Consider the following 27,234-nt stretch of genomic DNA (forward strand, 5'->3'; position numbering starts at 1 on the left):
TGTTTAAATATATAATCCCCTGTGTTGTTCACACCTTTTAATCTCTGCATTGTTCACCCCCTGCAGTGTTCACACCTCAGGCTCAGGCTGTAATCACCCCCATTGTTCCCCTGTTCACACCTCAGGAGCAGTAGAAACCCACAAATAATCCCTGCATACTACAAAAAGAACATATACTGAGGTGGTACTGCAATTAAAAAGTTTTTTAATATATAGTTATTGTGCAGACTGTAGGAGCAGTGCCAGCATTGTGTCACTGTAGGCTGCCTGTGTGTGCCATACAGTATGGCACACACAGGCAGAGTAGGGAAGGCTGAGTATGGCACACACAGGCAGAGTATGGCACACACAGGCCAAGTTTGGCACAAACCAGCCAAGAATGGCGCACACAGTGAAAGTATGGCACACGCAGGCAGGGTAGGGAAGGCAGAGTATGGCACACACAGGCAGGGTAGGGAAGGCAGAGTATGGCACACACAGGCAGGGTAGGGCAGGTAGAGTATGGCACACACAGGCCAAGTATGGCACAAACCAGCCAAGAATGGCACACACAGTGAAAGTATGGCACGCAGGCAGGGTAGGGCAGGCAGAGTATGGCACACACAGGCAGGGTAGGGAAGGCAGAGTATGGCACACACAAAGGCAGGGTAGGGTAGGCAGAGTATGGCACACAGGCAGGGTAGGGCAGGCAGAGTATGGCAGGTTTTTGCTGTACTACAACCATTAATATGGGTATGGTCATGTGATAACATGGGTGTGGTTTCAAGTGGGTGCAGTTTCAAAAAGGGGAGTGGTCAAAACTGGCTTCCATTATCGGCCCTCCACCACGTAGGTCGGAAAAATTCCGGCCCTCGGTACAACAGAAGTTGGACAGCACTGGCATAAAGCATACTGTGGCCAAATAACCTGGCATGTTTGCTGTGTGCTTTATCCATAAGGTACAGAGATCTGTGCTGTTTGCAAAACTCCACAACCATTATGCAGGCTGTTATTTGCTAGGTCCTGCCACTGGTGAAATAATAGCAGCAAAAAGACAAATAGTGACTACACTTCCTCATATCTGTACTGGTTAGTACTTAAAGGGATTCTATCATTAGAAAAGTTTTTTTTTTTAATGCTTCAATTAGAATCCTGCACTGAAATATATTTTTAATTTTTATTTAATTTTGAAATTTGATTATCTTAGTTTCCCAGGCACCCCCAGCCATGTGACTTTGCAGGGGTGTTTTGACCCCAAGTGCTGTTCTGAGGTGGCCTAGCTGATGCCACCCCCTCACCCCTCCGCATTTAGTTTTTTTGCATCAGAGGGGGGCGAGTTGCAATGTAAACAGTGTAATTTAGTAATAACAAACACACCATAAAAATCATGACAGAATCCCTTTATGAGGCAAGAGAGGCAGAGCAGAGTGCTAGCAAATATGTGCCTGAAATCATAATGTAAAACATCCATTTAGCATTCAAATTTCCCCTATCATTAGTAACTGTTTATCAGATTGATGGAGTGTACTAATTTAGAGAATTCAGAGATGTCTGTGGTTCTTTGTAGTAAACACCTGGCCCAGTAGGACATGAAGTTCAGCTTCTTTTACCAAGCAACCTGTTTCCCCAAAACACCAGCATACAATAGCACCCATTCATTTCAATACAGGCAAGAGATCATTACTTCTCCCAACTCTGTACATCCATCCTCCTGATTCCTGAATATATGATACATTCATCTCCAGCAATGATGAAATACATTGTTGTTTAATTTTTAAAGGATAGGAATGTGTGTAACAAGGAAACTTCTAAAGGTGGCCATATACAGGCAGATTTACACTGTTGATTCGGGTCCTTAAAAGAACAGTAACACCAAAAAATGAAAGTATATAAAACTAACTAAAATATAATGTGCTGCTGCCCTGCACTGGTAAAAGTTGTGTGTTTACTTCAGAAAGTCTACTATAATTTATATAAATAAGCAGCTATGTAGCCATGGAGGCAGCCACTCAAAGGAGAAAAGGCACAGGCACAAAGCAGATAACAGATAAAACACTATTGTATTCTACAGAACGTATCTGTTATCTGCTATGTAACCTGTGCCTTTTCTCCCTTTTTCCAGCTTGAATGGCTGCCCCCGTGGCTACACAGCAGCCTATTATATAAATTATAGTAGTGTTACTGTAGCAAACACACCAATTTTACCAGTGCAGGGCAACAGTGCATTATATTTTTATTACTTTAAAGCTCTTTTATTTTTTGGTGTTACTGTTTCTTTAAGATCGACTCAGCAGCTTATCTGCCTGTGTATGAGGCCCTCTGACAAGCCTCCCCTACTGATATCTGGCTGAAATTTGGCCAGATGTCGATCGTACAGGCTTGATTTTTCGTTGGATCAGGGACTGCATTGCCTTATTGATGCGGTCGTTGCTCTTGTTCCCTTTATTGCAGTGCAATCATTTGCCCCTAGGGCCAAACAATCACATTAGCACGAATTTGGCCACCCATGGTGGGCATATTGGGGGACAGACTTGCTTGTTTAGCAACCTTGCCAAACAATCACATCTTACCATGGATGCCAACCTTAAAGAAAAAACTATACCCCCAAACAATGTTGGTCTCTATAAAAATATATAGCATTAACAAGCTCATATGTAAAACCCTGCTTCAGCTAAATAAACCATTTTCATTCAAGTATACTTTTTCAGTAGTATGTGCTATTGGGTACTCTTAAATAGAAAATTGCCATTTTAAGAATTAAGGGCCGCCTCCTGGGATCATAGGATTCACGGTGCATACAAACAAGCCAAGGCACACATACACATGCTAGGTCACATTTGCCAATGAATGGACAGAGTTCTGCCTTTTGCTTCCACACTACTTCCTGTTACAGTAGAGCTGCATTATTTCCGGTCATGTGATCTCTGAGGGAGCACACAGCCCATCACTAAATGGTGGATCAAGGGAAAGGATGCAAAAGGGCAATATTTGCTGATATACATATATTCCAGTCTGGCGAGATTCTTTAATAGGTCACTTACCATAATATAAACTATCTGTTGGTTAAATATTAATAGTTTTGGGGGTATAGTGTTCCTTAAAGTGTGCCTGATTTGGTTGTATGTTTTATTCTCTACAGGAAGAGAAAACCCTGAAAAATAAAGCCTAAAGCTTGGAACAACAAGTTGCTAAATAAAAGGCTGCAGCCTTCTCTAAGTAATTTCATGTTGCATAACCTATCAACAGTTCTTAGTCTCTGGCACCAACAAAATAAAAATGGACTAAGAGCAGACACACAGAGCCTTTTGTCACAACTACAAAATACACAATACTGATAATTGTCTCTACACACATTTTAGCAGAGACAGTTCTCAGTATTGTCTATGGCAGGGTATTTTCTGGCATTTTGTAGCTGCGACGAGTATCTAGCTACAAGTAGCACCATATGTTAAACATCTCTAGCCAGGCACTCAGAACATTTGTAACTATAACCTCAACCTTCAGGCATGTAGATTCATACTCCTGCTAAACTTGAACTGGCTATTTCTGTAATGATTTAAGATATGTGTATATATCCACTCTGTCACCCTGCCTACCTTGTGAACAATAATACACCAATCTAGGGGATGTATTTATTAACATTGGAGACAAAGATCCACCGGTAATTTTGCCCATAGCAACCAATCAGATATTTGCTTTTGTTTTCTATCTTGTAAGTGACCGTTCAAATATAATTGCTGATTGGTTGCTATGGGCAACATCACTGGTGATGTTTGTCTTCAAAGTTAATAAATACACCCCTTAGATTCCTCTTTCCTACAGCAGCTTAGTACCTACTGTATGTATTTGTCCCACTGCTTAACCATAGTATAGTGTGGGAGATCCTCCCACTTGCAACTTTGCCTTGGTCATCTCATACAGACAGAATAACCTTTATTTACATGAATGTTTAGCCATGCTTCTGTGTGTTTGAATAAGTTAAAAGATACAATAGCTAAAACTAGTATTAGAATATAGTGGGAGAAATATGAAGTGAACTCATATAGATTGTGATGGAAAGTAGCAGTTCATAATGTGATTAGCATTTATTTAGGCAAACTGCGCAATCTGAAAAACACATATTTCTTACAGCTTTTGTCTGTGTATGGCACCACTTCCATCCCACAACATCAATTATAATTTGATTTACTTGTTGCAAGGCTGTTAAGACTATGGAATTTATGCCACTAAGGTGATCCTGGAATGGCTGACAGGTCCGGGGTGTTAGTAGTTTCAAGTGTGAAGTTGCACCCATGCATGTAGCTGCACACAATTTACCAAAGCAGGCTGAACACTAAGTAGCATGTATGGATGTAAGTGCCCTTAGGAATAGTGTTAATGTGCAATCATTTTTGCATCCATCTCTAATATACTCTCCTGTCTGGCACTTATTTTTCCATTCTTTATAATCTGGCTTCCTCACCGGTCTACCATGTACAAAAAGTTTTCTATCATCCCTCTTGCTGTGTTGTGCATCTCTGAGAGTAGAAGTCCATTAATGACCCAGTAAGAATCCCTGTGAAATAGGAGAAAAATGAAAATGTAAGACCATCTAACTCAGGCATCAAATTGCTCTTTGTAAGAGGGGTGCTTATGGGCAGGGTCAGACTGGACCGTCCCCAGCCCTGGTGGCCCCTGCAGGCCCAGACCAGATCCCCACTGCGCTCCCCAGGGCCGCTGATCTCCCGCCCCCCCCACCTTCACCACCCGACACATGCAAAGGTAATTATATTGTATGTGTGCCAGGCAGCAGAGGGCCCCTGGGGAGGTGTGGGGGTCCCTAGGGAGGCAGCCCCGGTGGGCCCTGCACCCCAGTTCGACCTTGCTTATAGAAATAGAAAATGATTATAGAACCTAAGCTAACCTCAAAGAAGCGTTATATTATTTTTCATAATACTTTGCTCACTGAAGGATTTCACTGGAGTGTGTTGCAATGTTACACAGTTACAGCAAAACAAAGGAAACCTAATCCTCTATATAAATGTGGTATGTCTTCCCTAATGCATAAAGTCAAGGTTAACCAGTATTAGATTTTGGTTACTACCGACTGGTTTCTGTTTGTGTCTGGTGTTTGCCTAAATAGAGAGAGAGCAAGGCCTAAAATTTGATTACTATTGTACAGATAAAACAAAATAACTAGACATTTAGAACAGTTGGCTCATCATTTCATTTATGTCATGCTAAGGTATGTGTGCTGTAGACCAGGAGACCTGTGGGCTGGATGTGGCCCTCCAAAGGATTTTTAAGGCCCCCAGCCTGCTCAAAGGCTCCACAGACTTCACTGTATAACATCATCATTTTAGATTAATCCGGCCCTTAAACATGCTGTATGAGAAATACATGTTAGAGGTTGGACAGTACTGCAGTAGATGAAAAAATTTTACTTCATCTGACATTAACCTTGTACAACTCTGAAGGCAGTGATGGGACCAGTTATCATTGGAGCCTGTCAGAAGCCCTCAGTTAAATATCAGTGGTAAGATAAGTTAGTTTCAGTCTTGTTGCTATTACAGCTACATAACAGGAAATACATGAAAAGAAAAAGTATTGATCAGTTCTGTAAATTGAATATTACAAATATAATAATGAATAACAGACTGAAACAGTTGCATTTTAACACGATTCAATGCAACTACTTAACTGAAAATGATAAGGCCATTACTGGTCAATACTGTGATTCTGTATAAGCACTATCAGACTGGCCCACCAGGATACCAGGGAAACTCCCGGTGGGCCCAGGTGTAAGTGGGCCCTCCTGCTCCTGACCATTTGGCCAGTTTCATGGTCATTCCCTATTTCTGAATGGGAAGAAAGAGGAGAAATAGATGGAAGAATAGATGCTAGCATATAAATAAAAGAGACTAGTTCCCAGTTCAACACTGTGTATAAGATTTTAACCCATTACTTTCTGCAGTGAGTAGTAGGCATGGGAAGAGCTTCCTTTCCATGGCCAGAAAATAGACTTAAATACTAAAAAACATTTTTACTCACCAGTAGTAAAACTCAAGGAAGCGACCACCAGGAACAATGACAGCATTGGGCACATAGATTTGTGAGTAATGATCTGGTTGATCTTTAACTATGTTCTTCACCTGGAAACAAGAAAGAACCGGGCCCTAAACTAGGCATATTTTAGAAGAAGGTTGGACAGCATAGTGTACCAAGAGGATGGATTGTTTAAAGTCACTGCATAAGCAAATAAGTCAGATTGAAGGGGAAAATATATTGTTGTTATAGTGAAAGTTAACCATCCATGTATTTTCCCTAAATGAGACTATATTAATGCACTTCTTAGCAACAAATAGTTATAGAGCTTTGTAAGCTACTTCACAAGTCTTTGTTGCAAAGTTAAGGTTGCCATATGTTCCTAAATAAAGGTTGCCATATGTTCCTAAATACCGACTTCTTTTTAGAGTCACTACCCCTGCCTGGAATTGGCCTTCTTGGCAGTCCCTGGCTGACAAAATATATTCCTGCCCTTGCCGTGTTGGCACTTTCTCATTATTTTGACTTAATTGCAGTGTTCCACATGGAATAGGCAAAATCAATAACCATGTCCATAGTTAGCTTTAAAACTGCCTGCAGTTCTTGTTCTGTGTGTTTCCATATCTCTGTGCAACTTCAGATCATTATGTTTTTGTTCCGTGATTATTCTGCATTAATCTGCATTTTGACATGACACATCTGATTTTTTACCCCAAAAATGAATGCTTTATATGCACTACACATTAGAAACAGTACAGTAGTACTGCAAGGGACACGCTATCAAAATGTATTTCCAATTACAATTAGAGATGTAGCGAACCTCGCCAAAAAAGTTTGCGAACCCGTTCGCGAACTTTCGGCAAAAAGTGCGAACGTTCGCAAACTTTCCGAACCCCATAGACTTCAATGGGAAGGCGAACTTTAAAACCTAGAAAAGCCATTTCTGGCCAGAAAACTGATTTTAAAGTTGTTTAAAGGGTGCCACGACCTGGACAGTGGCATGCAGGAGGGGGATCAAGGGCAAAAATTTCTCTGAAAATTACGTTGTTGACACAGCGTTGCGTTTTGTGCTGTAAAGGGCAGAAATCACACTACATTCCTAAACTTATGTAATAAATTGCTTTAAAAAGTCCGGCGTCTACATGCCAATCAAGTCGTGTAAAGGTTACGGCCAGTTCACACGCAAAGACAAAACGCCGCGTTTACTGCAACGAAAAAAAAACGCAAAAATCTTTAATGATACCGTCAAGTGAGCGAATAATAGTTTTTACTAGTTGCTTGTCACCTCCAGGACGTTCGTCCTGTCGGTGGGAATATTTCTGTAGTGGTGTGTTTAGCAGTCACTGTGCTTGTGCGCACGTGCACGGTCAGGCAGAGGTAATTCAATGTACAGTGACGTGAACCAAAAAACACTGATTCTGCAGTGTGGGCCCAGTTTTGTCCTACCTTTTTGATCACCTGTGGTGACCATAAAAGATACGATTTTGCCGCTGTTGCAGAACCCTGAAAAATCAGGAATGTGTACATTCCTGAAAAATTATGTTTTTTTTGTTGCAGCCACTGAAGCACAGAGGACAGAAAAAATATGTTAGATAGATGGTATCATAACCATGCCCCAGGCAAACCCTTTAAAAGAACTAAGATAGGGTGCCAAGCACAGAAGACAGAAAAAACATCAAAGATAGATGGTATAATAACCAATCCCCAGGCAAACCCTTTAAAAAAATGAAGATAGCGTGCCAAGCACAGAAGACAGAAAAAACATCAAAGATAGATGGTATCATAACCAATCCCCAGGCAAACCCTTTAAAAAAATGAAGATAGCGTGCCAAGCACAGAAGACAGAAAAAACATCAAAGATAGATGGTATCATAACCAATCCCCAGGCAAACCCTTTAAAAAAATGAAGATAGCGTGCCAAGCACAGAAGACAGAGAAAATATGTTAGATAAATGGTATCACAACCATGCCCCAGGCAAACCCTTTCAAAGAACTAAGATAGGGTGCCAAGCACAGAAGACAGAAAAAGTCAGGATTTACCTGTCCAAAAAGTTTGGCTTAAAATTAAGCCAGTAGGATTTGCACCCTAGTTTGTTCGGTGGTGGAGGAGGACGCTAAAGGACAGCTGTGTGTGGTGTCAAGCGGCGTGCAGAGAAGGACAGCTGCATGGGCAGTCAGAACAAGTCTTCCGGCGTGCAGTAACCCTCCGAGATCCATGCCTCATTCATTTTAATAAAGGTCAGGTAATCAACACTTTTGTGACCTAGGCGAGTTCTCTTCTCAGTTACAATCCCTCCTGCTGCACTGAAGGTCCTTTCTGAGAGGACACTTGAGGCAGGGCAAGACAAGAGATTTATGGCAAATTGTGACAGCTCTGGCCACAGATCAAGCCTGCGCACCCAGTAGTCCAGGGGTTCATCGCTCCTCAGAGTGTCAATATCTGCAGTTAATACCAGGTAGTCCGCTACCTGCCGGTCGAGGCGTTCTCGGAGGGTGGATCCAGAAGGGTCCTGGCGCTGCCTTGGACTGAAAAAACTTTGCATGTCTGACGTTACAGAGTGGCCAAAGTGCATTGTCCTTGCAGGTGTGCTCGTGGGAGGATTACCGGCACCTCTGCCCCTGGAATGTGGAGTGACATCACCCTTAAAAGCATTGTACAACATGTTTTGCAGGCTGGTTTGGAAATGCAGCATCCTTTCGGACTTGTGGTACGTTGGTAACATTTCTGCCACTTTATTCTTGTAACGAGGGTCTAGTAGCGTTGCCACCCAGTACAGGTCCTTCTCCTTAAGCCTCTTGATACGGGGGTCCTTCAACAGGCATGACAGCATGAAAGACCCCATTCTCACAAGGTTGGATGCAGAGGTATCCATCTCCCCTTCCTCGTTATCAAGGACTACGTCCTCATCCACCACCGTCTCCTCCCCCCAGCCACGTACAAGACCAGGGCTCCCCAAAAGGTGACCACAAGCCCCCCGGGAAGCCTGCTCCTGTTGGTCTTCCGCCTCCACAAAGCCACCTTCCTCCTCTGACTCCACTTCTGACACCTCTCCCTGCGTTGCAGCAGGTGCCTGGGAACGTTCTGGTGATTCCGCCCAGAAATCATGCTCTTGGTCACGCTGGTCTACAGCGGCATCTGTCACTCGTCGCACGGCACGCTCAAGAAAAAAAGCAAAGGGTATTAGGTCGCTGATGGTGCCTTCAGTGCGACTAACCATATTTGTGACCTCATCAAAAGGGCGCATCAGCCTGCAGGCGTCGCGCATAAGCACCCAGTAACGGGGGAAAAAAATCCCCAGCTCTGCAGATCCAGTCCTACCACCCAGTTCAAATAGGTATTCATTGACGGCTCTTTGTTGTTGCAGCAGACGTTCAAACATCATTAGCGTGGAATTCCAGCGAGTCTGGCTGTCGCAAATTAAACGCCTGACTGGCAACTTGTGCCGCCGCTGAATGTCAGCAAGGCGTGCCATGGCTGTGTAGGAACGTCTGAAATGGCCAGACACCTTCCTGGACTGCCTGAGAATGTCCTGCAATCCTGGGTACTTCGAGACAAATACGTTGGACTATCAAATTTAAAACATGCGCCATGCAGGGCACATGTGTTAAATTGCCCAGTCTCAGTGCTGCCGTTGTCACACACCACTTTTCCGATTTTCAGTTGGTGTGGGGTCAGCCACCGATCGGCCTGTGAGTGCAGAGATGACAGGAGTGCAGATCCGGTATGGTTTCTGCTTTCCAGGCATGTCATGCCCAAGACAGCATGACAACGGCGTACCTGGCACGTCGAATAGCCTATGGGGAGCTGGGGGTGCACAGGTGTGGAGGAGGACACAGCAGCAGAGGAGGAAGAAGCCGAGGAAGAAGCCAAGTTAGAAGACGACTTAGAAGACGACTTAGAAGACGAGTTAGAGAGCAAAGGAGGAGTAGAGGTGGTGGCAGACCCGCATGCAACCCGTGGCGGTGACACCAACTCCACTGTTGTTGAACCACGCATTCCCTGCTTCCCAGCCATCACCAGGTTCACCCAGTGGGCAGTGTAGGTGACATACCTGCCCTGACCATGCTTGGAGGACCATGTGTCAGTAGTCATATGGACCTTTGCCCCAACACTAAATGACAGAGATGCGGTGACTTGGCTCTGCACATGCTGGTACAGGTGTGGTATTCCCTTCTGTGAAAAAAAATTGCGGCTGGGTACCTTCCACTGCGGTGTCCCAATTGCTACAAATTGGTGGAAAGCCTCAGAGTCCACCAGCTGGTATGGTAAAAGCTGGCGGGCTAAGAGTGCAGACAATCCAGCTGTCAGACGCCGGGCAAGGGGATGACTCGGAGGCATTGGTTTCTTACGCTCAAACATGGCCCTCACAGAAACTTGGCTGGGGGCAGATGAGCAGGAACTTGTGGTCAAGGTGGAAGGCGGAGTGGAGGGTGGTTGAGACGGGTCAAGGACAGCAGAGGTAGAGCAGTAAGATGCTGGAGCAGAAGGAGGGTGGCCTAGCGTTTGGCTGCTGCCTTTGAGGTGTTGCTCCCATAGTGCTTTGTGTTTGGCGTTCATGTGCCTTCGCATAGCAGTTGTACCTAAGTGGGTGTTGGGCTTCCCAAGACTCAGTTTCTGACTGCACTCATTGCAAATTACAGCGCTTTTGTCAGAGGCACACACATTACAAAAATGCCACACTGCTGAGCCTTTTGATGTGGGCTTTCTAGCAGTAACAGTAGAAGTTGGCGGGTGCGTTGGCTGGCTGACCACAGGTGCCAATTCATGTTGTTGCCCTACTGTTCCCTGGGAGCTGTCCCTGCTTCTTCTAAGTCTTATTCTCCTCCTGCCTCTCTGACTCTCCGTCTCTCCATCTGAACTATCCTCCTCTTGCTCTCTTCTTGTGGGCACCCACAAAATATCAATCTCCTCATCATCATTCTCCTCAGATGCATCAATTTCTTCTGACAGCTCACAGAAGACAGCAGCAGCGGGGACCTCATCACACCTTATGTCCATCTCTGTTGTGTTGCCTGCCTGAATTATGATATCTGGTGTAACGTCCTCATCTCCTTCATCTTCTTCTGGCAATAATGGTTGCGCATCACTCAGTTCAACAAACTCATGAGTAAATAACTCCTCTGACTCCAGTGAAGAAGGGGCGGCGGTGGTGGAGGAAGTGGTACGTGGGGTGCCCATAGCAGAGGAGGATGAGGATGTTGTGGCAAAGTTAGAAACAGTAGAGGATGGGGTGTGCTGTGTAAGCCAGTCAACTACCTCTTCAGCATTTTGGGAGTTCAGGGTAAGTGCCTTCGGAAAACTGGGCAATTTCCTAGGGCCACAGGATATCCTAGCAGCACGGCCCCTAGTGCCTCTGCGAGGCGGCCTGCCTTTGCCTGGCATTTTTTTTATTTTTACAAAACAACAACAACTTGGGTGATGTTTCTGGACACGGAATTACTATTGTTATTTTTAGACAGAATGTGCAAAAGCTCACACAGCTAGGTGGCACTTGGTTGAAAAAGACAGTGGCAACAACAAGGCCTGCAATGGCAAAGTATACAGTAGTGGATGTAGTATTGCCGGTGGAAAAACGTCACTCGGGTGATGTTTCTGGACACGGAATTATTATTGTTATTTTTAGACAGAATGTGCAAAAGCTCACACAGCTAGGTGGCACTTGGTTGAAAAAGACAGTGGCAACAACAAGGCCTGCAATGGCAAAGTATACAGTAGTGGATGTAGTATTGCCGGTGGAAAAACATCACCCGCGTGATGTTTCTGGACACGGAATTACTATTGTTATTTTTAGACAGAATGTGCAAAAGCTCACACAGCTAGGTGGCACTTGGTTGAAAAAGACAGTGGCAACAACAAGGCCTGCAATGGCAAAGTATACAGTAGTGGATGTAGTATTGCCAGTGGAAAAACGTCACTCAGGTGATGTTTCTGGACACGGAATTATTATTGTTATTTTTAGACAGAATGTGCAAAAGCTCACACAGCTAGGTGGCACTTGGTTGAAAAAGACAGTGGCAACAACAAGGCCTGCAATGGCAAAGTATACAGTAGTGGATGTAGTATTGCCGGTGGAAAAACGTCACTCGCGTGATGTTTCTGGACACGGAATTACTATTGTTATTTTTAGACAGAATGTGCAAAAGCTCACACAGCTAGGTGGCACTTGGTTGAAAAAGACAGTGGCAACAACAAGGCCTGCAATGGCAAAGTATACAGTAGTGGATGTAGTATTGCCGGTGGAAAAACGTCACTCGCGTGATGTTTCTGGACACGGAATTACTATTGTTATTTTTAGATAGAATGTGCAAAAGCTCACACAGCTAGGTGGCACTTGGTTGAAAAAGACAGTGGCAACAACAAGGCCTGCAATGGCAAAGAATACAGTAGTGGATATAGTATTGCTGGTGGAAAAACGTCACTCAGGTGATGTTTCTGGACACGGAATTACTATTGTTATTTTTAGACAGAATGTCTTAATAAATATCTAAATATCTATATCTAATATATATATATATATATAATATATATATATAATATCTAATAAGATAAATGAAAAAAAAAAATAATAATAAAACAAAAGTGATCTCTGGTTGGTGCTGGTGGTGAACTACTAGGAGCAGCACACCAGTCCCCAACACAGCTAGACTAATAGCTACCTAAACTCTCCCTCAAATCCCTGCACACTTGGACACAGCTCTCTCCCTATGTGCTGCTAATACAGAGCAGTAGGAAGCAGATCACATTCACTAGTCAGACTCAGCAAAGCTACCTAAACTCTCCCTCAAATCCCTGCACAAATCTCTCCCTATGTGCTGCTAATACAGAGCAGTAGAAAGCAGATCACATTCACTAGTCAGACTCAGCAAAGCTACCTGAACTCTCCCTCAAATCCCTGCACAGCTTCTCTCCCTACACTATCTCTTCAAACACACACAGGCAGAATGTAAAATGGCTGCTGGGCTTCGGTTTATAAAAGGAAGGGAGTGGTCCAGGGTTGGGGGGGGTGGTCCAGGAGGGAGAGCTGCCTGATTGGCTGCCATGTATCTGCTGACTCTGGGGTGAGAGGTCAAAATTTGGCGCCAGCTAAGGCGAACCCAAATGGCGAACATCGCCAAAAGTTCGCGAATTTGCGGACTTGCGAACACCCGATGTTCGCGCGAATTAGTTCGCCGGCGAACAGTTCGCTACATCTCTAATTACAATGACAAAGTATCCCAGTCCCTTATTTTGAACACAACAATAATTAATTTAATGGATAACGAAACCACCCAAACAACCTAATGTAAAATTGCTCAGAGTGCTCTTCTGAGTTTATTTTAAGTTTACATTAATTATATTTTCTTTTGGTTTTTACAATATTAGCAGTTCAACACTGAATTTGTAACACGGATACCCACTGTTTCCGGTCCAAGCTGAGAGAACACATAAAGCTTAAAGAGATGGTTTACATTCAGTATGTAATAGAGTGGCATATTCTTAGCAACTTAGCAAATTAGTCTTCATTTTTTATATTCTATACTTTTTAAATTATTTTCCTTCTTCTTCTGACGCTTTTCAGCTTTCAAATGGGGGTCATTGAACCTAGCAGCCAAATACAGATTTCTCCATGTGGCTACCATTTTATTGTAATTTTTGTTACTTTTTATCACTTATCTTTCTATGTATGGCCTCCTTTATTCATATATGAGTTTCTCCTTCAAATCACTGCCTGGTTGCTATCTTAAATTGGACCCTAGCAACCAGATAGCTGCTAAATTACAAACTGGAGAGCTGCTGAAAAAAGCTACAACATTTATAAACCACAAATAAAACACAATGAAGACCAGTTGCAAAAGAATAGCATTCTCTACAGCAGTGCTGTCCAACTGGCGGCCCGCGGGCCACATGGCCCCCCACCAGTCTGGCTGCTTTGATAGTTTACCTTTGTGTAAACTTTAAATGGTATCAGTACTGGGATTAACTGGCCCCCCGCATGGTTCACACCTCAGATTCAGGCTGTAATCCCCTTTATTGTTTAAAAATGTAATCCCCTATACTGTTCACACCTTTTAATCCCTACATTATTCACCCTCTGCATTGTTCACACCTCAGGCTCAGACTCTAAAAATGAAAAATTCCGGCCCTCAGTACCACAGAAGTAGGACAGCACTGCTCTACAGTATACTGAAAGTTTATATAAAGGTGAACAACCCCTTTAAAATACTAATTTAGGAAGATCTAAGGAGAGAAGAATAAATAGGCACTTTATGCATCAGTAACCACTGGTGTAACTAGAGAGGAAGCAGACCCCATGGTCAGGAAAGGCAGGGGCTCCCCAGGGGGGACCCCGACAACGGAATCTACTTTCTCTCTAGTTGTAAAGAAATCCCACTTCCCCGTCCGCTCTCATACCTGCAGGTGGGGAGGGGGGATGCAGTCAGGGGCCAGGTTTGAGTCGCTGCATACCAGGACCCTCCAAAGATTACACCACTGCCAGTAATGTAAAGTTGAGGTGTTCTGTCTGTCTGCTTGTTTAAACAGCAGGGGGTGCTCCGGTTACACGTTAAAAACAATAGTACTATAAAACTGGTAATATCATGAAAACAAAAAGAAAAAATTATGTAACTTGCAAAAGTTCTCACATTAAGTTGTTTGTACCCTTTAATAAGAGGTAGCTTGATTTTCTTTTAAGTGTTGCCTTCATTGTTTTGTACCTTCCTTCCCAAATCCTTCCAGAGAGCATGAATTTCTGCCGCCCAGTCACGCAGGTTGGAATCGGCTATTTGGGACAACAGCTGGGGGCTATATAGCGGGGGAAAAAGAGGAAGAGTCATCTTCTGATTTAAGTCTGTAACTTTAACTTTCCTATCTGTATAGAAAACATCTAATCATGTGTGTAAGTACATATATGAAGAAAAAGTACAGTTTAATCTATTATTTTCTACATTAAGATGAAAATATTACATATATTTTTTCAATGAAAACTAACAGCAGATGCTTGGAAACATGGTCAAATTGTTTAGCTTTAAAGGGGAAGGAAAGGCTAAGTCACTTGGGGGTGCCAAAATGTTTGGCACCCCCAAGTGACTTAGAGCGCCTACCTTGTACCCCGGGCTGGTGCCCCTGTACGGAGGGAACAGCACCAGCCCGGGGCACCTGTAGACACCGCTTCCTCCTTCCTTTGCGCGCTGCCGGCGAAATCCGCCAGCCGGCGCATGCGCAGTAGAGTGAAAAGCCGACTTTAATGTTTAAGTTCGGCTTTTCACTCTACTGCGCATGCGCGCACAAGCGAGGAGGAAGGAGGAAGCGCCGGCAGCTACCCCGGGCTGGTGCTGTTCCCTCCGTACAGGGGCACCAGCCCGGGGTACAAGGTAGGCGTTCTAAGTCACTTGGGGGTGCCTAACATTTTGGCACCCCCAAGTGACTTAGCCTTTCCTTCTCCTTTAAAGGCTTTAGACGGCAGTGCTCAAATAGAAAGCCAAGTAATAAAAAAGTAACAGTTTTTAGTAACAACAAACAAATAAATAAGGTTGAGGAGACTGCCTCATACAGACAAAAGCAAACAAAAGGAATTCTGGGAATGAATTCCAAATTCTTAAAAAAATTCCATTTACATGGGTTTATCCTATATCCTATAGGCTACAACCCAGTGGGTGAGCTGTAGCCTATAGGATAAACCCATGTAAATGGGATTTTTTTAAGAGTTTGGAATTCATTCCTAGTAACAACAAAGCAATAGATTTTTTGTGGATGCCAGGGTCAGTGACCTTTGTTTGAAAGCTGGATAGAAGTAAAAGGAGAAGACAAATAATTCAAAACAATACAAAATAAGAAAACATCAGCCAACTAAAATGTTGCTTAAAATAGCACATTCTATAGCATAATAAATGTTAAGGTGAATCGCTCCTTTAAGTCCCCTGTATATAACTATTTATGAAAATAACATACTTTGCCTTCCAGTCTGAAGGACTCCATGGTTCAAATTCCTGTCCCGGAGGACTAAAAGATGAATTGACAAATGCAATGAGTGTTTCCTGAGTCACGCCTTCCGATTGCAGAGTCTGGAATTTCTGCAGGGTCCGTTCTGAAAGAGAAAAACAGCATCATTTCTGTTTTGTAGGTAGTGTATCACTGGTCATAAAGGAAAAATATACCCCTGTTTTTGACATGAGCTCATTTAGATAGGCTTAGGTAGACAAGGTGCATAAACACTTTCTCCACTTCCAAAGATGAATACATTTTTACACAGACATACCTGATTCCACAGGAAACCATGTCACTCATAAAAATAATTTCCCAACCAACCTTAGGCTTGGGTGTAATGCATCTCCTCTCTAACCTTATTCTATTGTGAATTAATGGATTCTGAGACTTCAAGTGGAACAAGGTGAGGGAGGGTTTGGATCACTTGATGTGCCAATGATGGGGGCTGGTCCCTGCAGCACAGGTAGACTATTATAGATTCCTTTCAATCTGTGAAATCAGGTAATTCTGATAAGCACAAAAACACATTTATATTTATATCTGGAAGTCCATATCGTGTATACACCTTCTCTACCGAAGCCCAATTGAATAAGGTTATGTAAAGCCCTTTAAACTATCTAACTACCTAACCTGTATTTCTGTTACATTCTAAAGGTGGTCATACATTGGCCGTTGTGTAGGCAGCCCCGATGGGCCTACCTGACCGATATCTGGCCTAAAATTGGCCAGATCTCGATCAGGTAGCTTTGATTTTCCCGTTAGATTGGGGACTGCATCGGCTCATTGATGTGGCCCACAGTCCGATGGGCCATATACCTGCCATTATAATTTGATCATTTGGCGCCTAAGAGACCTTAGGTGAGCATATCGGGAGAAGATCCATCTGTTTGGTGTCCTTGCCAAATAAGTGAATCTTATCGTGTATGGCCAACTTTAGTTTGGTTGTGCTATCAGCTGGAAGTGTTTACTGCTGTTTTTAAGGTTGTAGTTCACTATAGAATTAACTTTTAGCATAAAGCAGACCAGCATTCTATGTCATTTACAATGATTTTAATTTGTTCTTTAATAGTGCTTATAATGTTAAAAAGGCTGTAATTAGATAAAATAGGAACACTAATAACATAGAACATAAAAAATAAATAATGAAGACCAGATGAAAAGTTGCTTAGAGTACCTCCACCCATTACATACTAAAGGCTAACAGTCATAGTTATTTATGAAAATATATGATAACTAATGCAATTAAATGTGTATTAGTAATCCTGACAAGAGCTAAGGTGGGCACAGGACAAATAATGCCAAGAAATAGAGCTTCAACTCAAAATGTAGGAAAACCACTGGTTTAAAAAAAATTTGATTTGGAAAAGTTTACTGATTCACTTAAAGGAATTATAAAAATCTTATTGACTAAATTCAACCGCAAACATCAATGTTGAATTAAATGATGGGATTTCAGTTCAACTCACCATGCAGTTCATAGAAAAAGGAAAATAAAATGTAATAGAATCATCATGGTATATCTTATTCTCCTTGTTACTTGGTAATCAGATGAACCCTTTTATGTTCCATAGAGATGAAAAAATGATTGACTTTTCTGACGGTTCTGCGGTGTCGTGCTGCTCCTCCTACCAGCACACTCAATGAATTTGGATTGAGTTGTTTAAGATGGACATATAATCCCAACCTTGTTCAGAAATTTAGATGATTTTGGCAATAATGGCTTACCACCAGGCATGTATGGCACCTGGGGGCTAAGGTAGGTGTTTCATTTACAAAATCCTATCAGATGCGACAGTGTGGTTCATCCACCAAAATGAACAGATAAAGAATATGTGGCCACTAATGTAGACTGCCATATTGCAGGTTGATTAGTCAGACAACAGCAAGGTCACCATGTATTGCCAGCTCCCAGCAATGATAAAAAATAATAATTGTGATAGGTCAACCTGAATTGGATCACCGTTGTACTATAGTCTGTAGGTTGATAAAACCCATCCCTGTTCCTGAGATACAAACTAACCTGTAAAGCTCTTTAATGCAGGAACCTTTTGAGCGTTAACAATTCTGCACATAGTTGTCTATATACTAAGTACAGCTATATAAGAATAAAGATTTTGATTGTGCTCTTTGATTGTGTAGAGCAGAAAGGAAAAAGTTCAGAACCAGTTAAAAAGACAAGAAATCAATAAAGATTGAAGAAACTATTACTGACCAGGAGTGTCCTGCAGTACCATATCAACAAAGTGCTTGTCATCTTCAAAGATCTTGGCCAGCTGCACTGTTTGCAGCAGGTCTCCTGTGCAATAAATCTGACTAAAACAAAGGATAAGAATGTTCAGTTGGAATCTAGACCTATCACAGGAAAAAAATATAAGCTGTATAACACTAAGGGCTGTGACAGACGGGGAGATTAGTCGACGCGCGACAAACCTCCCTTGTCATGGGCAACTAATCTCCCCGAAATGCCATCCCACCAGCTAGAATGTAAATCGCCCATGGAATGGCATACGCGGTGCTGAAATCAGAAAAGTTTCCTCTCAAGGCAACTTTGGCGATTTCAGCAGATTGTCGCACAGCGTATGCCATCCCACCGGCAATTTACATTCTAGCCGGTGGGATGGCATTTTGGGGAGATTAATCGTCCGCGACAAGGGAGATTTGTCGCGCTGCAACTAATCTCCCCGTCTGTCACAGCCCTAATAGCATATAGGGTGTTTTGGCCACCACTGGCTCAAAACATTGACTGTCAATCAGCCAAAAGCACACATAGCAGTAACCACTCGGGGGCCTTATATACTAATATAGGTGCTAAACTGCACCACAGTAGCTGGCAATAGCAACAAAACAGCAATCACACTTGGCACATTTTCTTCCTTTATTTTTATCTTCATTCCCTATTAAGGGGACAGTATACACCCCTTTTCAACATGAGCCCAACAAACAGGGCTTGTGTTAAACACATTATTTTAATTAAGAAATATCTATGGTTTATAGTTAACAAGAAAAGTAGATGCCGCACTCACAGGTCTTAATGCAAAATAAAGAAAATTTATTGTGTCAAACTAACGTTTCGGCTGTGTCCACAGCCTTTCTCAAAGTGGACACAGCCGAAACGTTAGTTTGACACAATAAATGTTCTTTATTTTGCATTAAGACCTGTGAGTGCGGCATCTACTTTTCTTGTTTTCTATACGTTTTTTGAATACTGCACCCAGGCACCTGTGACCCTATTGAAACGTGAGTGCCTGCTTCTCCTTTTTATGGTTTATAGTTATATATAGTTATATCTGGCACCAAACAATAATATGAAGGTAGTTTAATTGTAGTGCTTATCCCTGCATCTTTATTTCAAATTTGTGACTGAAATAAAGACGCAGGGCTAATCCCGCTGTTTGTGCTACCCAAGGGCTCCCTGCTTGTGTGTTCTTAATGATGCATAAGAAGCATTTAAGGGGGCATCCACAAACCACCCAACCGCCTACATACAGTACAAACACTGGCAGTACTACATACAGAGTGAGGTTGAACATTTGCTGCTCAGTTCTACTCCCTGCACTCCATTCTAGTAGAGCAAAGAGTCGCACTATAGGGTGTCTCAAATGCTTAACTCAAGAAGCCCTGCATAGTTTTGTGTAATTCCCAATCCCCCAAGAGAGGTGCAGCCTATTGAACAGCAGCAGGTCAGGCGAAGCAGACACACAGACAGCATTTAATACTCCAGCACACATGCTTATATTACCTGTCACAGGGAGGAGGTAGTTCTGCAGCTAGGCATCCCAGTGCAGCCGTATGTAATATCAGGGAGACTGATGGCCACAGCACGGCCCCATGCATTGTATGGCACCTTTTATGCTGCCCACTCTTCCAGAAAGCAAAGGAATAATGTTTCAGAATCCAGAAGAAGTACAAATGTGCAAATCAGAAAACTCAAGTGATCCTGCTCTTTAAAATCTGGATGTTATCTTCAAGTGATATGCTGGGTGGTGAATGTTTGGACTCTCACCTTAGTGCAAAGTAAAGGTGCTGCCTCATCATATTGAAAAGGGAATGTATTAAATTCCACCCTCAGATCAGTTCAGAGGCAACCCTATTTATTATGCTGTGCAAAAAAACAGAGACAAAATTCGCCAAACATCAGGCTTAGCTGTGTAAAAAAATTACATAATTTTTTTTACGTGTACCTTCTTCCGCTGAAACTACCATAAAATAATTGCATAAATCTAGCATTCGGACGGTGTAATTTACCATTTATTTAACACAGCTTTTTACATTGTTTTTACGCCGAATTATGTTTTACACAGCATAATAAATAAGCCCTTGGGCAGATTATGTGCCATTTAAAGTGGCAGAAAATATATGGAACACCGCCTGCATCGACACAGGAATCATCAGAGACATTCACTAACGAATGCTGCACATTGCATTTCTTCAGCAAAGCAACAGGCTGTTCGTAGATCTAGTGGTCCATATAAAGTATATTTACCCTGCTTCATCTAAATGAATCATTTTCATTAAAATATAGTTTTATATAATTATGTATGTATTAGTATGTGGGACTGGATAATGCTAATAAGAAAAGCTGTCAGTTTGGTAGGATTCCTTTATAAGGCACCTATGCTATTCTCTATTTCCTGTTGGTTAAATATTCATTCTAAATGTATAATTTTCCTTCAAGCGGACTGACTATAACTGGGGTTTTCACCTTTTCTGGAAAATAAAACCAACCTTTCTATATTTTAATATAATTTCCCTATTAATAACATTGGCATGAAGCATAATTTTTACCTGCCAGGCTAGTAAAATACCGGCCACATGGCTACCTTAACTGCAATTTGACGGTGCACCCTCTGTTTCAATTCCTGAGACAACAGGCTTACTAACAGGCTGGTGGCTGGTGGAATCATCTTGCTTTTCACTTCAACAAAAAAGGGATAAGTATTTTTTATTAACTTTATTCAAAATCTTTTTTTTGGGGGTATTTGCTGTTTTCGGTGATAATTTACAAATTTTGATGAACTATAAGGCTTACAGCAGATTTGCCAGAAGTTACATTCCTTTGTAATTACCCTCAGTTTGAGGTGGGTGAGGTTTGATTAGTTCACCTGGATAGACTGTATAAATAGACCTACTGGCACTCCAGTGGAGCTTGCTCTGGTGGTTGGTGCTCTGTAAGTGATTGCTCTTGAAGTGGACGCTCTGTAAGTAGAGTTACTAACTAAGGGAGTTTAAAACAAGGTACTAAGTTTGCATTTATTTCAAGTCTTTTCACCTTTTTCTGTTTAACTGTTTCTGTAACTGGGAGAATGAGTGTCAGCAACATTGAAGGTCTGACACAGTGCACAGCCTGCCACATGTATGCAGTTGTGGAACAACAGTTCCAAAGTGCATACGTCTGTTGTGGTTGTGAGCGAATTGCCACTTTAGAGGCTCGTGTTAGAGCCCTAGAGGAACAAGTTGCAACACTGCGTTCGATTGACAATCTTGAGAGAAGTCTCTTGCTTACTGAGCAAGAGCTAGCAGGGTCAGATAGTTTGGGGGGAAGTGAGCAACGAAAGGATGATAGGGCAGTAAGCTGGGTGACAGTTAGACAATCTAGTGTGGGGAAAAGGAAGAGGAAGGCTGCGCCAGGGTTTGCGCATCCCAACAGATTTGCCAGATTGTGTGAAGAAGATGGGAGCGTGAACTCTGGACTGGCGGTTCTAAATGAGGCTGATCTCTCTAACAGCCGTGAGACCAGTTTCTCTAGTAGTGGTGGGGAGGAGAGCAGAGCTAGGCCTAAACAGATGGTGGTTTTAGGGGATTTGATCATTAGGAAAGTGGACAGGGTAATCTATTGAGCGGATTGCTTGAACTAAACAATTTGCTGTCTTCCTGGTGCCAGGGTTTGGCATGTGGTTGATCGGGTTGACAAATTATTGGGAGGGGCTGGGCATGACCCAGCTGTCTTGGTACATATCGGTACTAACGACAAAATGAACGGTAGGTGGAGGACATTAAAGAGTGAGTTCAGGGATCTAGGTTCTAAGATTAGGCAAAGCTCCTCCAATGTAATTTTTTCGGAAATTTTACCGGTGCCACGTGCAAGTTTAGGGAGACAGCGGGAGCTTAGGGAGCTAAATGCGTGGCTAAAGTCTTGGTGTAGGAAGGAAGAGTTTGGGTTCCTAGAGCACTGGGCTGATTTTTCTTTGGGGTACAATCTATACAGACGTGACGGATTGCACCTCAATGGAAGGGGGTCTGCTGTGCTAGGGGAGAGAATGGTTAAGAGGCTGGAGGAACTAGACAAGGGGGGAGTGGGTGAGCTAGAGTTTTATGGGAAAACTAGTGTACACGGGGCAGTGGGACTAGTAAAGGGTTGTGGGGGAGGAGTGAGGGGGGGCATATAGTTTATCAGATAAGGAGCTTCAGTTGTTACAAGGGAAACAGACTAATTTTCACCTTAGCTCTAACTCTCCGTTAGCTAATGCGCAAAGCTTGTCGGGTAAATTAGGGGAGCTGCAGGCTATTGCATGTATTGAAAATTATGATTTAATTGGCATCACTGAGACCTTGTGGGATGAAAAAATGCGACTGGGCTGTGAATTTAAATGGTTACACACTTTTTAGGAAAGACAGAGAGATTAAAAAGGGTGGAGGGGTTTGTTTTTATGTAAAGTCAGATTTAAAGCCATGTAATAAAGACATTACCAATGAAAACGTTGAATCTCTTTGGGTAGAAATTTCACTAGGGCTGAAGGTCACAAAGAAAATGATCATTGGTGTATGCTATAAACCACCCCGTATAGATAAGGGGCATGAGACCCAGCTACTGTTGCAAATGGAGGAGGCTTCACAACTGGGTCAAGTTGTTATTATGGGGGACTTTAATTATCTACATCAGTGCTGTCCAACTGGCGGCCCGCGGGCCGCATGCGGCCCGCGACCCCCATCTGTGTGGCCCCCCACCTGTCTGGCTGCTTTGATGGCTTACCTTTGTGTAAACTTTAAATGGTATCAGTACTGAGATTAACTGCCCCCCTGCATGGTTCACACCTCAGATTCAGGCTGTAATCAGGCTGTATTGTTTAAATATGTAATCCCCTGTGTTGTTCACACCTTTTAATACCTGCATTGTTCAACCCCTGCAGTGTTCACACCTCAGGCTCAGGCAGTAATCACCTCCATTGTTTACCTGTTCACACCTCAGACATAGGTACTGTAGGTACTTATGCAGGTATTGCCTGGACTATGCTACCTGTGTGTATGGCACACACAGGGAGCATAGGGTAGGCAGAGTATGGCACACACAGGGAGCATGGGGTAGGCAGAGTATGGCGCACATAGGCAGTATAGGGCAGGGAGAGTATGGTACACACAGGCAGGGTAGGGCAGGCAGAGTATGGCACACACAGGCAGGGTAGGGCAGGCAGAGTATGGCACACACAGGCAGGGTAGGGCAGGCAGAGTATGGCACACACAGGCAGGGTAGGGCAGGCAGAGTATGGCACACACAGGCAGGGTAGGACAGGCAGAGCATGGCACACACAGACAGCATAGGACAGGCAGAGCGCTGCCTGTGTGTGCCATACTCTGCTTGCCCTATGTTGCTTGTGGGAGGTGATCCTGGCAGGGGTTTGTTGTGGGAGTTTGTTAGCAGTTGGAAATAGCCATTAAATGGTCCCTAAGGTGTGTAATTATGTGCTGGGTTGCTGTGCTATCCACAGGGGAGGAGGAGGCATATGGAATTTAAGGGTATATCTTAATATGACATAATTCTTTCACAAATGAATGACGGTTGATATCCCCACAGTAAGGACCAAGCATTTGGGATTTTGCTGTGCTACCACCATTGTGATAAAATAGGTGTGGTTTGGAGTGGGTGTGGTTTCAAAAAGAGGAGTGGTCAAAACTGGCTTCCATTAGCGGCCCTCCACCATGTATGCTAGAGAAATTCCGGCCCTTGACACCGCAGAAGTTGGACAGCACTGATCTACATAGTTACATAGGGTTGAAAAAAGACCAGAGTCCATCAAGTTCAACCCATCCAGCACACACAACCTTATACTTACCAATCTATACACTCACATACATAAACTATATATACAACCACTAATACTAACTGTAGATATTAGTATCACAATAGCCTTGGATACTATGCTTGTTCAAGAACTTATCCAGGCCCCTCTTAAAGACATTAACAGAATCTGCCATTACCACATCACTAGGAAGGGCATTCCACAACCTCACTGCCCTCACCTTGAAAAACCCCCTACGCTGCTTCAAATGGAAGCTCCGTTCCTCTAATTTAAAGGGGTGACCTCTGGTGCGTTGATTGTTTTTATGGGAAAAAAGAACATCCCCTATCTGCCTATAATCCCCTCTAATGTACTTGTACAGAGTAATCATGTCCCCTCGCAAGCACCTCTTTTCCAAAGAAAACAACCCCAACCTCGACAGTCTCACCTCATAGTTTAAATCTTCCATCCCCTTTACCAGTTTAGTTGCACGTCTCTGCACTCTCTCCAGCTCATTAATATCCTTCTTAAGGACTGGAGCCCAAAACTGCACTGCATACTCAAGGTGAGGCCTTACCAGGGTCCTATAAAGAGGCAAAATTATGTTCTCATCCCTTGAGTCAATGCCCTTTTTTATACAAGACAGCACTTTATTTGCTTTAGTAGCAACAGAATGACACTGCCTGGAATTAGACAACTTGTTATCTACAAAAACCCCTAGATCCTTCTCCATTAAGGATACCCCCAACACACTACCATTCAGTAGATAGTTCGCGTTTATATTATTTCTACCAAGGTGCATAACTTTGCACTTATCAACATTGAACCTCATTTTCCAGTTTGCTGCCCAGTTTTCCAATTTTTTCAAATCGCTCTGCAAAGCAGCAGCATCCTGCTTGGAACTTATAGTTTTGCACGATTTAGTGTCATCAGCAAAAATAGAAACAGTACTGTCTATGCCCACCTCCAGGTCATTAATAAACAAGTTAAAAAGCAAAGGACCAAGGACTGACCCCTGCGGTACTCCACTAACCACACTGGTCCAATTAGAAAATGTTCCATTTACCACCACTCTTTGTAATCTATCCTTCAGCCAGTTCTCTATCCAATTACAAATATTATGTTCTAGGCCAATACTCCTAGATGAGTAATGGGGTGGCTAAGTCCAAAAAAGCTAGTAGGTTTGTAAATATGCTAAATGACAACTTTTTATTTCAGGCGGTTCAAGAACCTACTAGGAATGACTCTATTTTGGACCTGGTGATATCTAATAACACTGTCATCTTTAACATTTGTGTGGGTGAGCATTTGGGGAACAGTGATCACAACATGGTCTCCTTTGAGATAATGCTGCAGAAACAGCTCTATAAGGGATTAACTAAACTGATTTTAGACGTGCAGACTTTGCCACTATAAGGGGATCTCTGCAATGTGTCAACTGGAAAAGGCTTTTCATAGGGTTAGACAAAGAAGGAAAATGGAACATCTTTAAAACATTTCTTTGCAAGTATACACGACAGTATATTCCCCTTGTAAGCAAGAAGAGGCATCGCAAAGCAAAACCTTTACGGCTGGAGTGTTAGTGTCGAGGTTGGTAAGAAAAAATGTGCTTTTAAAGCATTCAAGTTAGCTGGGACAGCAGAAACTTTCATCAGGTACAAGGAAGCAAATAAAGCATGCAAAAAAGCTATCAATCAAAAAAAATCAGGCAAGCTAAAATAGAGATGGAAAGGGATATTGCAGTTAGGAGTAAAAAGAATCCAAAATTATTTTTTAATTATGTGAATAGTAAAAAAATTAAGCAAAATGGGGTGGGAACCTTATTATCATGGGGGGGTAAGTTGGTTGATGAGAACGGGGAAAAAGCAGAAATTCTGAACTCTTATTTTTCATCTGTCTATACATCTGAAGAGCCAGCTAATGAAGGCTTCCCTTTTAATATGCCCAGTTCTAGTAATTTAGCTACTGACGCATGGGTCACTCGGGAGGAAATTCAAAAGGCACTTGAACATGTAAAGGTAAACAAAGGTCCAGGACCGGATGGGAATTATCCCAGGGTATTAAATGAGCTGAGCGCTGTGATTGCCCAGCCTCTTCACATAATTTTTCAGGATTCGTTGAGGCCTGGCATGGTGCCGAGAGACTGGCGAATTGCTAATGTGGTGCCGTTATTTAAAAAGGGATCCCGCTCTCAGCCTGAAAACTATAGGCCTGTTAGTCTGACATCAGTAGTAGGAAAGCTTTTGGAAGGGGTAATAAGGGATAGGGTACTTGAATACATTGCAGTTCACAATACTATAAGTTTGTGCCAGCATGGTTTTATGCGTAACAGATCCTGCCATACTAATTTAGTCACCTTTTATGAGGAGGTGAGCAGGAACCTCGATGCAGGAATGGCAGTTGATGTCATCTACTTGGACTTTGCTAAAGCGTTTGATACAGGTCCTTCACAGAAGGTTAATGAATATTGGCCTAGAACATAACATTTAATGTAATTGGATAGAGAACTGGCTGAAGGATAGATTACAAAGAGTGGTGGTAAATGGAACATTTTCTAATTGGACCAGTGTGGTTAGTGGAGTACCCTTAATGGAGAAGGATCTAGGTTTTTGTAGATAACAAGTTGTCTAATTCCAGGCAGTGTCATTCTGTGGCTACTAAAGCAAATAAAGTGCTGTCTTGTATAAAAAAGGCCATTGACTCAAGGGATGAAAACATAATTATATAGGTCCTTGGTAAGGCCTCAGCTTGAGTATGCAGTGCAGTTTTGGGCTCCAGTCCTTAAGAAGGATATTAATGAGCTGGAGAGAGTGCAGAGACTGCAACTAAACTGGTAAAGGGGATGAAATATTTAAACTATGAGGTTAGACTGTTGAAGTTGGGGTTGTTTTCTCTGGAAAAGAGGCGCTTGCGAGGCAACATGATTACTCTGCACAAGTACATTAGAGGGGAATATAGGCAGATAAGGGGTGCTCTTTTTCCCATAAAAACAATCAACGCACCAGAGGCCACCCCTTTAGATTAGAGGAACGGAGCTTCCATTTGAAGCAGCGTAGGTGTTTTTTCACGGTGAGGGCAGTGAGGTTGGGGAATGCCCTTCCTAGTGATGTGGTAATGGCAGATTATGTAAATGCCTTTAAGAGGGGCCTGGATAAATTTTTGAACAAGCAGAATATCCAAGGCTATTGTGATACTAATATCTACAGTTAGTACGGGTATCGGACCCCTTATCCGGAAACCCATTATCCAGAAAGTTCCAAATTACAGAAAGGC

The 27,234-nt window shown here is 42.8% G+C and overlaps 1 protein-coding gene across 1 annotated transcript in view; it reads right to left on the reverse strand.

Annotated features, from left to right (window-relative positions):
* treh (trehalase) overlaps window positions 1-27,234 on the reverse strand; it is a 39,554-nt gene that overhangs the window by 8,662 nt on the left and 3,658 nt on the right. The window contains exons 2-7 of the mRNA XM_002935014.5: window positions 19,707-19,828; window positions 18,180-18,280; window positions 15,932-16,067; window positions 14,698-14,785; window positions 6,010-6,110; window positions 4,442-4,534 (exon numbers count right to left, since the gene is read on the reverse strand). Of these exons, the coding sequence (XP_002935060.3) occupies window positions 4,442-4,534; window positions 6,010-6,110; window positions 14,698-14,785; window positions 15,932-16,067; window positions 18,180-18,280; window positions 19,707-19,828 (641 nt within the window). The remainder of the gene's footprint in view (window positions 1-4,441; window positions 4,535-6,009; window positions 6,111-14,697; window positions 14,786-15,931; window positions 16,068-18,179; window positions 18,281-19,706; window positions 19,829-27,234) is intronic.

This window comes from Xenopus tropicalis, chromosome 7, assembly GCF_000004195.4.
Source record: "Xenopus tropicalis strain Nigerian chromosome 7, UCB_Xtro_10.0, whole genome shotgun sequence".
Taxonomy (NCBI): Eukaryota; Metazoa; Chordata; class Amphibia; order Anura; family Pipidae; genus Xenopus; species Xenopus tropicalis.